Below are 14,276 nucleotides of genomic sequence, written 5' to 3'. Positions count from 1 at the left end.
TACACATAGTGCTCCATCCATCGGATTCTGCCAAAGCCGCACTCGCTGGCCCATGTGTTGCCAATTTCAGGAAAGCAAACAAACCAACCAAGCTGCACAAGTCAAACTCTGACCTCATTCACACAATCAAACTTTCAAACTAATAAGGCCCTCTGCTTCCAAATATCACAGAATCACAGAATGTTAGGGATCGGAAGGGACCTCAAAAGATCATCTAGTCCAATCCCCCTGCCAGAGCAGGAACACCTAGATGAGGTTACACAGGAAGGCGTCCAGGCAGGTTTTGAATGTCTCCAGAGTAGGAGACTCCACAACCTCCCTGGCAGCCTGTTCCAGTGTTCTGTTACCCTTACCAAGAAGAAATTTCTTCTCAAATTTAAGTGGAACCTCTTGTGTTCTAGTTTGAACCCATTACCCCTTGTCTTACCATTGGTTGTCACCAAGAGCCTGGCTCCAAGCTCGTGACACTCACCCTTTATATATTTGTAAACATTAATGAGGTCACCCCTCAGTCTCCTCTTCTCCAAGCTAAAGAGACCCAGCTCCCTCAGCCTTTCCTCCACTCCCTTAATCATCTTTGTTGCCCTGTGCTGGACCCTCTCCAGCAGTTCCCTGTCCTTCTTGAACTGAGGGGCCCAGAACTGGACACAATATTCCAGGTGTGGTCTCACCAGGGCAGAGCAGAGGGGAAGGAGAACCTCTCTTGATCTACTAACCACTCCCCTTCTAATACACCCCAGGATGCCATTGGCCTTCTTGGCCACCAGGGCACAGTGCTGGCTCATGGTCAACCTGCTGCCCACCAGGACCGCCAGGTCCCTTTCCCATACACTGCTCTCTAATAGGTCATTCCCCAACCTACACTGGAACCTGGGGTTGTTCCTACTCTACACTTGCCCTTGTTATATTTCATTAAATTTTTCCCCGCTCAACTCTTCAGCCTGTTCAGGTCTCGCTGGATGGCAGCACAGCCATGTGCTGGTGTGAGCCATGAGTGGCTGGTGTTCCAAGTGTTAAATTGATGAGCAGAAGTGCAAGTACCAAAAAGACAGCAGAGAGGATTTCAATTTTTACAGGGTACGTATTTCAGGAACAAGATTTCCTTTGTATTAAGAATTTTTTACTGTTTTTTTTTTTTAAAAATTCACTTAAGAACACACTTACTCAACTGCTTTAAAAACCCCATGGCAGCCTTTATACTTTCAGATTCATGGTACAATGTGCATATTCATTTTGACATTATCTGTTCAGACTTTTGCACACATTGTATTGTTGCCATTTAAAGGATTCTAATAGGATAACACCATTGACAGCTTAACCTTTATTAAACTGTTGATACAAGATGATTCTTTTAGCGTAAAATCAGATGAAGACATTACAAAAATTATATAGCTATTAATAGATTACAGATAAACTATTTAAAAGAACATTCTCTTTATAATATTGGTCTTTTCTTTACAATTAGAGACCAGAAAAATGAGGGGATTTTGTCATAATATTTTACTAAATTAGCATTTAAATAATACCTGAGGCACTTTTCAGAGATTATTAAAAGCTATGAACAATTAGCTCACTCAGAGTTAAATCTGAAGAACCAGCGTAGGGTATTAACTGTTACTCATGACAGCATTGCTACTATTTGCTTGTAAAATTCAGGTACCTGGAAGCTTAAAGAGTTTGTAAAACACTGAAGTCAGCCCCAAGCTTTCCATTCATTTGTAGTAATGACGGTGCTTCTCTTGTATTTATCACATAGAAAAGCCTGTTTCAATACAAACTAAGCCTTACAACATAACTGTAAGGTAGGAAGTACCGTTACCCTTTATAAAGAGTAGAAAGAGACCGTGGCTTGCTGAAGGGAAGAGGAAGCATGAGGCAGGCAAATCCAAGGGCTCAGTCAGCCCCTTCCATGTTTTGTCATAATTAAGCCTATCTGATATTGCTCCAGCACATTGTATTATTTTGATAGTTCTAACTACAATCATCATCACCAACTGATTTAAAATCCTGGTATTATCCAGAGAGAACGACATATGTTCCAAATCACAAGACCTAAACACGAAGCAGACATATTTTTAAAACGGTGTTCTGTTGTACTTCAGTTGTTCTTGATCATGCAGTGTAAAACCTTTACTGACTTTACAGAAAAAAAATCACATCACACCTCTGTTCCTGGACTTGCCAAAACACATTAAAATAACAGAAGTCAAATTCTGTTCTACATATACCCACAGCCAATGGGATAGAAATTCTTGCAGCTTCTACAATTCATCCTACATCTAGCTCCTCATATACAGCATTTGTGCAAGAAATAAAAATAAATAAAAGCATATTTCAATTACTAAGGAAACGGCAATAGTCACAATCTGCACTGGGCAGATTTGAAATAGAAGTTTCTTGACCAAAAATTAAAAACAATCAGACAAGCTATTGGGATAGGTGAAAAAAAAGCTGTTTTCAGTGTGAAGGATTTTCTTGTCGGGTTTGCTTGTTCCTTCTGGCGAACAGACCATCAAAAGAAAATGTTCACCCGCAAGTGCGCCAGTTATTCAGTATCATATCCCAAAATGGGTCCCAGCCATTTCTCCACCTCTGCGACAGACACATTTTTTCTCCGTGCATAATCTTCAACCTGAAAAGGGACCACAAAACATGATGAAGATTTGGAAACTCCAGGTTTTACTGTTCACAAAATCTTCTGCAACATCTGCTCACAAGGCATTTTTGAATGGTGTAACCACAGTATTAGCACAACAGACAGTGCAAGTTACCTGATCTTTACATATCTTGCCAACAGCAAAATATCTGGATTTGGGACTGGAAAAGTAGAGGCCAGAAACTGCAGAAGCAGGTATCATTGCTAGTGATTCAGTTAAACCAATTCCTGGAAAAGAAAATGAGAATTTTCATATTCTCTGAATTGATAATGAGCATAATTCAGAGCCTTTTTTTGTTAGGCAGCTTCAAGCAAACTCAAAACCCAAGAAGCTTTCAGATAAACTAAACCCAGAACCATTTTCCACTTGTCATCTATTAAAAAATACATATAGCTTTAAAAATATTGCAGGCTTTCATTACAGTTTTAGAGTAACTGTACAGCTGGAAGGAAAATAAAACTTGGACATTTTAGCAAATGAAATGGGTAACTAGAGGTTTTGAAACGGAGCAATGTATTTTTTGAATTTTGGAAGTAGTAGTGAAATGTCTGACACTTAAAATATCAGAGGAAAACAAATGGAATTCATTCCTTTTTTAAAAGTTACTATCTCAAGGTTTCTGTGGATCAGGCAATACACTGCTGAATTGGCTTTTTTTCCTGTTTATATCTGGAACGTCTTCTGGCAACCATAAGGATGCTGGAATTTTTCTCTGTGCAGCAAAACTCTGTTTGCATGCAATCTGCTAATTAGGGACATTACTCCTTCACCAAAAGCACTGCCAGTATTTTGCAAATTCTTTCTTCAATGAAGCAAAATAAAATGGCAATGAAAAAGAGAAGACAGCAATTCCAGAACTGCTTGAGTTCATTTTTTTTTTTTTAATGTAGCTCTGCACCACCCAATTCACTGTTCTGTTGCCATTTCATTCACTCACATATAAACAGTTTAAGAATCTTATTAAAGCAGACAGAGGTACCTGTTGTCTCCTCAATGTCTGCAAGTTTCCACATGGTGAGTTTTTCCGTATGGTCAGGCTGACTTGGATATCCAGGGGCAGGGCGAATTCCCTCATATTTAATTCTCCGTAGGTCCGAGAGATCTAACTGCTCAGTACTACAGTAAGCCCAGAATTCCTTTCGAACCCTTTCATGGAGCTCCTCAGCAAATGCCTTGGAATAGAGTGAAAATATATATATATTATTTTTTTTTTTCTAATTTGTGCAGACTGATGCAAAAGCTATTTGATGAAGATAAATAATAGAGACTTCCTCCCCATGCCCATTTTAATTTTTAAGGGAGCTCTTATCATAGGTGAGAAATTCGATAGCATTAACATTCACAGACAATGCTTATTTTGTTAAATCAAGTGTTTTAGTTTTTCCTCTTATTGGTAGACAATGTTTTTTCTGGCTGTCCTGCTTTAAAATCCTACTACTCGAAGAAGTAAAGGTGCGGACAAGTAACCAGAACATAAATTCATTAGCTTGTGGCAGCAATACATCAGTATAGCACCAAAGTCATTAGGTCTTTTCTACCTGGGTGTCTCCTCCAGGTCTAGCTATGGAAGGCCACATCATGCTTGCATCAGTGTAGCATCAGATCTCAGTAAGATCCACTGCTCTTCTTAGCAGAGGACCTTCCCTGTAGCTGAAAGTGACCAACAGCTTTTCGTAACTGCTCTTGCAGCTTACACTATTTTGCCAGCAATGGTTGCCTTCAGGAGACATTTCCACTTCAGTAAATATCTTTTGATGGCATCTAATAATAATTTCTGAGATTCTGCTACAGCTTGAGATGCCCAACTAGAGCTAAACTCCTTTGCATTGCGCCAAAGTTGCTGTAAGTTTTAACATGGTTACTTAGGTGTAAGCATGGGGGCAGGCAGCTGGGGGTAGAGAGGTAGGAAGTGAGCGATGGTGTTTTCTAAACCACTTCAGTTAGAGCCTTAAGAGCATGTCTGTCTAAGCCTAAGACATGTTAAGTCAAAAGACTTGTACCCTGGATACATCTGCACGGTCATCATTAAAGCAGAAGGCATGTCTGCAATTCAAGAGTATAACTGGTGGGTCACACCTGGGTCTAAACATATTCTCATGTAGATTAAAAAATATTTATTAAAGAAAGTTATTTTTCAACAGTTTTGTTTCAAAATCTACTAAATTCTACAAATCATCAAAACCCTCGTAAAGAGCTGAGATGCTTCTGCAGCTGGAAGATACGGACAGTCCTCCCTCTGGCTCTGGCTCTTCTCTTGTGAGACAATTTCAGTAAAACCAGTTCTCTTTCAGATTTAATGCAGAACACACATTACAGGCAACAGGCTAAGTTTATGCTAAAGCTTCAGACAGCAACCTGTCACACAAATCTAGTACGCAGTCAGAAAATTCACAAGGAAATACATGCTAAAACCTCATACCTCTGCCAGCCGATCGGCAAGAGCCTTTACCATTATGATGTTGTATTCGTCATCCTGTTTCCTGAATTCATTGCATAACTCATCAACACCAAAGCAGGCCACAGCAAACAGGCCTAAGTAGTCACAAATGCCAGAACCCAGTGGTGCAATGAAGTCAGAGAGGCAGTAATATGGATCTGTGCAGGCAGAGTCCTTTTCAGCCTAAAGGAACAAAATCAATGCAATAAATCAGAACATTTAAAACATTTATTAACTATTAGTGCACTATCAGTCTGAAGACCAGTATTAAGACTAAAGGGCTTAAGGCATTTCTGACAAACACCTAAGTAGTCTTTGAGCCGTAATGGCTTTCTTGTACTTGAATTAGATGAAAAACATCTCTTACTCTGAGGGTGTTTGGATCACTGAAGAACAAAATGTCAAAGGAGAAAGATGCTGTGCTGAACACATATAGAGAGAGGTTTTGCTTCTATTTACAGCTACTAAGATTTAACAGCTTATTCTGCAGGCAAGTTATTATAAAAGAAGGAACACCCTTGTGCCAACCACTGGGTAAGAGAAGGAATTTTCCATCTCTAGCACTCAGATTCCACTTTTGTTAGCAAAACGGATGGTTGATGCTTCATGTCCCAGTTATGCAAACTGCAAAATTCTTCTGAAACTTCCATTTTAGAATGGCTGGGAGAGTTTATAAACACTCCTAGTGTCCCGTGCTACAATGCGCTCAGTAACCCAGACAAAACAGCGCCCCTTGATGTAGGCTTACACTAGCCACATGCAGATATGAACAAAATGTATCTATCGCTACTGAAAAGTTGAATCCCAAGCAAGGTTTCAAGTGGGTTTATGCAAATAAGAAAAATCGCACTCACTGGATCCCTTTCCCAAATGGAAAAAAGGGAACAGAAAGAGGTGACTGAAAACTGGCCATCGCACCCAACAAGAAGTTTTACAGTTGCGGATCATATCAGCGTATTCACTGTGGGAACATGACTGCTACTTAAAAAGGAGCACAGCACAGGAGGAATCTATGTTAATTTTAAGGCTCTTCTGTAATGATTACAGTCAAGGAGAATTCTAAATGCATCTCCAACCTTTATATTTACATCACATCCTTAATAGTGCCAGTATCATGGAAAGAACTCTGTGTACTGAAAGGAACATTTTGTAAAAGAAACATGAGATAACTCTTCTACTTTGCTCTGGTGAAGCCTCTGCTGAATTAATGCATACACCAGACTGAAAGAGATGCAGCTAAAATACATGGAGTCCAGAAGAACAGTAGCCACAATAGCACAGAGTTTCATGACCTTAACCTTTGAGAAAAGCCCAAATAAAATGCGAATATAAAAGATAGGAAGACTAAGGAAAATAACAGTATTCCAATAGTAAAAATCATTACAAGAAGAGCATCAAACCAGATATTGTCCTCAGGAGAACCCTGGGAAAAGGCCAGGAAAAGGAGCTGTAGTAAACTTGATTTATGTGGGATATCAAAATGTTTAACTAGGTAGTAAGGCCCTGGAACAGCCCTGCCTGAATGCTTGTGAGAAGTTTATATAAGCATCTGCCATGGATTGTCAAGATACACTAGATTAATCTCCATGAAATAGATAATCTGTTCCAGGGAACTAGAACATATAAACTTGAAGCCATGTATTTCTTAGTACAGTTCTACAACATTGGCCTAGGACTGTCCTCACAAATATCGTCCTCCAGAGATTTAGGTAGCTGTTTAATTTGTTTCTGCAATGTTTGATGACTCTGAATACGTGAACCATGAGGGAGCCAAGTCAGAAGGCAGAGAAGGAGAGGCAGAATATCTTGAAAATGTTTAATCTCTTAAAACAAATGCAAATCTAGGTAAGTATGATTCAAGTATGAGTATTTAAAATAATGATTCTCTCAATCAGAATTAGCAGCCAACTAACAAATTCTAAATTGCCTCTTCATATCGGGAATTTTACATAAAAATTAAGACTATCAAAATCTCTTATCTCCATTGAGCTTTATTTTCCAGTTATTTTATTTATAAGTGGTTTTAACCTTTAACACATTCAAGCAGAATTTCTCATCTAAGGCAGAATCCAGGGATATTGGAGAATTAAGGCTCATTAAGTTCTAATTTAGCACATAGTATCCACACGATGAATTTACATAGCGCAGTGCTTTAGGCCATCTTAAATATTAAAATGAAGACAGAAAATGCATGTCATGTCTGAAAATGTCAATTCTATAAAGCATTTTGTACAACTACTACAGTACAAAATACTAGAAATACTAAAATATAAATACCTGGGCCATCACTAACAAGATCTTGTTATTACTTAAAGAAATGGGAAGACAGAAGCTGCAGACAGATTATAACAATCATCTTCTGCAGAGATTTTAATAGGGGTACTTCTGTTGATTTCTTGCAAACCAGGAAAAAAAAAATCACTTTATTTAACAAATGTTCTCTCATTGTACCTGTTGCCTCAAGCCATAAAATTTTGCTATTGGTTCTGAAGATCCCACTGCTTCTTCTGCAGCATACAGATAGATATCATCTTCAACACTTTGAGCTGGCCAGAACCCAACCACACCTCTGGCTTGCAATTTCTTCTGATTAATCAACGTTTTCAGTAGATTTTGAGCATCATTATAAACTTTCTTCGCTTCTTCACCTATCAAAAATAAAGAGAACCCTTTAGCAAAGGCATGTTTTCACATCTAGCTAAATGGGTTTAAGAATTGCTAAAGATAAATGGTTCATTTTCCACATAATTCTCTGGTGACTGCAACCATCTGTCAGCCACAACAAACAGAGAGATAGTGGTGTGATTATGGCTATGCAGCTGTAACAACATATATCTTGGGAAACAAAAATTCAGCCAGCACCATTCTAGTAGGGGCAGAGGATGCAGAATAAAATGAGCAACATAGAACATGTGTGTGCACCTACATTACCACAGTGCAGCAGAAACAGAATATTAATTTTAGTATCACTGTTGCACTTTCATCATGTATTTCAAGGCATACTGAATAGCTTCCAAAGGAGAAAGGGCCCTCTTGCTATGTTCACTCACAATGTGCACACAGATATATTAAACGCTCTGCTGCCATTTTCTGTGATTAAAATACCTCCCTGTGTTTTGTCAGGTAAATTCTAAATAAGATAACTGAAGATTTTTCCCCTTTTATTTTTCAGCCTCACATGCAAACACTAAGTTGGTTCACTAAGCATTGCTTTAAACAAATTAATATTTCAGTAACACTAGCTTTCCACGTATATTCACTGCTCCTATGTATTTCAAAACATTCAGAAGCTTAATGCAGCATGGCAATTCTGCTACAATTATTAACATTAAGTAAATGCAATTTCAACACTCACCTACAGTTTTATCATTAAAGACTTTAGGGAAACCCCGGTTGGGATACTTTCCCCTAAGTTGCCAGACATCAAAGAAAGGCTTCCAGTCAATGTATTCTACCAGCCTCTCCAGGTCATAATCTTCGAAGACTTTTGTGCCAATGAATTTTGGTTTAACTGTAAGAATCAGAGGTACAATCTGACATTACAAAAATAATTTAATATTGCTCTTATATGTGCAGCGTAATTGACACTCACCAGCCTCTGCCACTGTACTCCACCTCTTCCAAAGTAATTGTCTTAGAATTCTTACTGTCATATTGTTCCTAAGTCATACAATGTGATTGTTCCTAAGTTACAATGTGATTAAAAACACATAAAAGGTATATAAAGTTGAAAGAGAAAATTTAAGACCTTTTGTCCATTCATAGAAATCAACACTTACTAGCTATTGAACTTATTTCTTTGGCCCAAACACTGGCCACAACAGAAGACAAAAAACCCTACACAACTTGTCAATATCTATCACATTTTATGGGCACATACCTTTCATATTTACAAATCCCGCTTTCTATACACAGACATATTACATGCCATGGTACCATAGAATAGTTCTGTAAATTAATATGTAATTTATAAGAATTTTCACAGCCACCACACGCTTGTTTAGATGTACGTACACAAGTGAAAAAGGGAGATTGCACTTGTTTCATGTGTTGTTCAATACCTTATAACACAACCTTTATTAAGAGGAGATATTGAAAATTAGCATCTTGTTGAGTCTTGTAAATGAAATGAGAGAAAGCAGGATACAACTTCTTGTGGAATGCTGTTGATACTTCTAGTCTCTAACTTTAAAAAAAAAAAAAAATCAAAACTGGTACAGAAACTGAGGGGGCAAGGGTAGGAAAAAGTGTAAGGGGGAATTTGATACAAATGCCCTGTCACAATGCATCTTCCATAAATATGGTATAGCAAGCTTTGCAACATCATGAGCCAGTCCCCTGACTATATGGTGTTATGGGTAACACGTAGGTTTAGGATTTTTTTTTCCCAATTTTTTATTAACTACTAGTTTATTTTAAAAAAAATACTTTTAAAAATATGAAGCAGAAACATGACAGTCAAATTTATGCAAAAAAAAAAATCTCTGGTCAGACAGACACCAATTTACTCATGTTGTTACATTCTTATATCCTGAAGTTTAATGATCCATAATCTAATTTTTAAAATATACAAAATAAATTCATAACATAAAATAAAGGCATCGCAATAACAAACAACAACACTTAAACTGACCTGGTCTATGGCCTGATGACCAGTCATTGTGGAAGCCTTTTCTTCTAGCTTGCTGTAGAGACAAGTATCTTCTTTCCTGTATGGCCATAAAGGTTAATTTCAGAATCTTTCAGACAGATAAGCTGTCACTGTTGACTTGGTGGTAGAGTTTTACTCAAAATAGCCTTCGGGACAAATCTGACAACAATTTCAGTTCCAACAACTCCCAGTTCACAAGTGAAAAGTAGGATTACATCACATCACATCATGTACATTATTTTTTCCTGCATACTTCTAATAAAACTGCCCTACGAGATTTCCAGCTCCTCTGAACTACCCCAGAATTCCTTTATAACTTGAAAATACATGAACATCCAGGAAAACATTGGTCTCCTGTAAGTTAGTTAAGTTGACATGACTGCCAGGTTCATGGAGGTATCCTAGATGTCACTGATTACTCACTGAGGACAACCAATAATTTGCCAAGCATGTATTAGACTCATGCAGAATTTTCCATTATAGGTTAGAAAACTTGACTTCATAAACACTTTTGAAAGTTTTCCACCAATTCTACTGCATGTTTTAAATCAGAACAAATATACCTGAAGGTCTCCATAAAGAGCTAAAAAGTCAGAGTTTTAGGAATGAGGCAAGTGCCAAATACTTCAAACAGAAGCTAAATCAATTACATTTGTACCTTGAGAGACTCATAGTGTTCTTGTCTAATTTCTTCATATTCCTCTAATATTTCTTCAAAGAAATCATCCTTTACACTTTCATCTAAGAGCTGAGAGCACTAAAAAAAAAAAAAAAAAAAAAAAAGAGAAAGCACTAAGTACATATTGTAAAACAGAACAGAAAACAGAACAGTAAGGACAGAGTATGAACTTCAGACTAAGTCATGTGCCTTCCAGACTTGCTTCCAATTACACTTGACAACACTAAACTAAGCCTTTACCACTAATTTGCAAACTAGATTCAAAAATTACTTAAGAATATGATTACTACTGAGAGCACTGCCCTGCTACACAGGTAATATTAGCAAATCCAAGTCTGGCTCAGGGAAGACCTGAGAGGAGAATGCTCCAAAACTATAGAGACTGAATAGTTGTAGAAAAAGCATACAGCTTGGCCTACTTCTTTGCAGCAGGTAATTGCCAGCTGAGACTACCCATGTGTTGGATAGATAGAGCATCCATCCTAGAAAACTCCAGCCACATGTTTCATATCACTAATGTTGCCATATTGTTAACTTCAGAAATATATAGAAAATAAAGAGAATAGCAGTTCACATCTAACTCTATCACTCTTCACTGTAAAACATCTCAAAACTACAGTCAAGGACTCAGAGTGCATCATGCCACTCTCACTAGAGCAATGGGCATTTAATTAAGGTATCCAGTGACAATAATTTACACAAATCAGATGAAATAACCATGTGGCAACAAACAATAAGTGAAGGAATAGTAGTTTAGAAACTGGTCTCTGTCATGCTGCTTTGATTTTCTGCTTTAACACTGAGCCTCAGAGGAAACCATGAGAGGCACAGCAGAAAAACAGAGCATATATGTATGTTTGCATGGATGAGAAACTATAATTTAGAACTTACAACCACAACACTCTTGGATGCATCCAGGACATGAATTACAGGTGCGCTATATCGTGGGGCAATTTTAACAGCTGTGTGTGTTCTTCAACAAAAAAGAAAAAAGGTGAGCATTTCACAACTGAAAAAAACCCAAAATTTAAAAAAAAAAAAAAAAAACCCACAAAAAAAAAAAAAAAAAACAACACCAAACAAAAAAACCCACACAGACAAAACCCCCAGTGAAATAAATCCTGACTTAATACATAGACCAGAACTTCAAAAGAAGAATGCAATTCATCCATCTGCTATGCATGGAGGATTAAACACAGATTTTAATAATAGGTACATAAATGCTTTTCTTCAAAGAGCATCAAAATGCTTCATAAATAACGTGCCAACTCACATTCCCTCACTGTCTTACCAGCTGACTGAAAATCAGCAACTCACTAGTTTGAGTCTCAGAAAATTTCAGTGAGAATGTTCCAAACTAAGCCTGCCAAGAAATAATAATTTCTTTCCTGACTGCCCCCCCACCCCCCCATCTTTCATCTTTCCCTCCCACATGCTGGTTTCTAGGTCTATGGATTAGCATTAATATATTTCAGTGATGATTACTGCATTTCTACAACGCTCTACTTCAAAACCGGAGGCACAAGCCCTCTACTCACCCGAAGGAGGAATTCTGCCAGTGGTCAATAAACACTACAAACTTACACCTGCCTGGTCAGTCAAGTCATTCACATTAAAAAAAAAATTCCCAAATGATCCAATTATTTAGCATCTACTCATTCCAGTCCTCATTGAAATACTTCAGGCTATAATGAGGGATCACTTCTATATTATAATACTTTCTTGATCTAATGAAAGTTTGGAGTTCTAAACTGTGGCCTAAGCTGTAATGTGAAATGCAGCTGACTACTGCTGTTGCTCAGAGTCCTGGCAAACTGTGCAAGCATGTGCAGGAGCAAAGACCTTGCAGGTCAAAGCTCAGTTTCCTTATTGAATGCTCAGGTCAAACACCATTTTTTAAATTAATTTAAATCAGAGCCCAGGAGGTGATCTTCCACACCAAAGATCAGATTTCATTTTTCTTCGGGTTTTGTCAAATATTGGAACAAAGCACTTGGAGATGGAGGTTACTGATGACTGTGCAACACAACTGTGGAACCAACTGTACAGGATCTTTTAAACTTACTTCTAAGCAATGCACTTTTGATCTTGGCAGCTCTATTTTTCAGAAGAAGATATTAAATCTTCTATTTTGATAGGAATACACAAAATAAACAAACAGGGCATGGTCCTACAACGGCACTGTATCAACTAGTAAATACTAATTCTTGTATTTTTAAAAAATAAACATTACCACAACAAAACCGTCACTATTATTTCTCAACATCTGAGTTTACCAAAGCAGTAGAGTAAGGATGTAAACATCATTATCATTGTATGTTATGAAGATACCATAATATGTAGGTTCTGTAGACAAAATCCAGCCTGTCTCTCTTTCAAACTAACCTCACTTTCCATCCCTCCAAGTACTTATGGTCTCCTTATTCCAAATAACAACATCTACTTATTACAGAGAAAAAGTGCACATCATTTTTCATTAGCAAATTCTGACATGTACACAACCTTTGAGAATGCACACGAAGTTGAACTTAAGAGTGCAGAAGTAAAATTACATTATCAACCCATTCTTCCATAAAGAATACCTTTACTTGACATATATTTTATAGAAACTGTATGTGCCTGGGCATATGCATAAATATGTACTTATATACAGTTCACATGAATAAAAATACAATTTCTGTATACAAAATTGAACATGTATTCTTCAATAATTTCCATATTCAAGGATAAAACTAGTGCCACCTTGCTGTTGGCTACATTCATATCTGTGAATAAATTCTACAAAATTGTTTGATGATGGTTATTTTGACATCAGTTATTAGGCCACAATGCTCTGTGTACAAATACTGAAAAGATCTGAAGAAAGGGCCCTTCTAAGACCTCCACATCGAATAAAACCTTTGTCCCTGAGCCTTTTTGGCAAAAACACCTCCATGTTTATTCTCACTATCAAAGCCACAGGAAAAGAGACTCACACACAGAAAGAGAAAAAGGATACTGTTAACCTTGCATTATAACTACAGGTCAAGTAATGGCAGGTAGTGATCTTACTCTTCACTGTCTGTCAAATTATGGGACCATTTGCTACGGCAAAAAATACAAAATACAATGATTCACTACAATATGTGCTGCTCTGATAATGAAAGCAACACTGCTAACAGCTTCTAGTTGTGCAAGCAATGGCCTCTGCAGTCTTATGAGCTGTCACCTACTCAAGTATATTGTACATAAACCAGTTAGCAAAGCGCAACCCAAGGCCCAAAATACGTTTGTGGAAATGTGAATACTAGGTGTTGGTGAGCTGTCAACACTGGTCTTCAGGACATCACAGTAGCTGTATTGTTTCATTTGAACAGATCTGAGAGAATATGGTCTCAACAGAAAAGCGCTATCAAAAGCAACACGGTAAGTACTTCAAGGCAAGCAGCTAGAATTCATCCCCTATCTGTCTGCTTGAACAGGACTGGGGGCTCAACTCAGCCAGCACGGTGCTGAACAACAATTCAGGAAATACATTCACTTGCTTAAAGAGAACAACTCCCTGATGTCAACACAAACATTTCTAGTCTCAAAATCCTGCATTATCAGAATGCTTTGGTGAATCGAAACAGATCATTCAGCCTCTTAGAAGAACAGAACTGTATTTGTACACATATGCACAAGAACTTTTAGAAGGAAACATACTACATCCACACACAACATGCACTTGCAAAATACATAACACTCACAAAAATGAAATGTTTAAGATTTACATTATATGTTGTGTCCCAATTACATTTTACTTCTATATTCTAGGACTTCTAACATAAGAAATAACATTCAGTCTTAAGTAAATACATACCAGTATGAGTA

General features: G+C 37.5%; 1 protein-coding gene across 1 annotated transcript in view; it reads right to left on the bottom strand.

Moving 5' to 3' along the window:
- Window positions 1–2,545: 2,545 nt before the first annotated feature.
- Window positions 2,546–14,276, bottom strand: part of MTR (5-methyltetrahydrofolate-homocysteine methyltransferase) — a gene marked incomplete at both ends in the record, with an annotated part of 48,810 nt that continues 37,079 nt past the window's right edge. The window contains 9 exons of the mRNA XM_080342249.1: window positions 2,546–2,632; window positions 2,772–2,884; window positions 3,637–3,829; window positions 5,077–5,277; window positions 7,546–7,742; window positions 8,450–8,605; window positions 9,728–9,803; window positions 10,404–10,502; window positions 11,316–11,397. Coding sequence (XP_080198375.1) covers window positions 2,546–2,632; window positions 2,772–2,884; window positions 3,637–3,829; window positions 5,077–5,277; window positions 7,546–7,742; window positions 8,450–8,605; window positions 9,728–9,803; window positions 10,404–10,502; window positions 11,316–11,397 — 1,204 coding nt within the window. The remainder of the gene's footprint in view (window positions 2,633–2,771; window positions 2,885–3,636; window positions 3,830–5,076; window positions 5,278–7,545; window positions 7,743–8,449; window positions 8,606–9,727; window positions 9,804–10,403; window positions 10,503–11,315; window positions 11,398–14,276) is intronic.

Source organism: Nesoenas mayeri (assembly GCF_963082525.1).
Source record: "Nesoenas mayeri genome assembly, chromosome: 3".
NCBI classification, from domain to species: domain Eukaryota; kingdom Metazoa; phylum Chordata; class Aves; order Columbiformes; family Columbidae; genus Nesoenas; species Nesoenas mayeri.
Note: the sequence above shows the minus strand (reverse complement) of the source record. Positions and strands in the feature narration are given on the sequence as shown.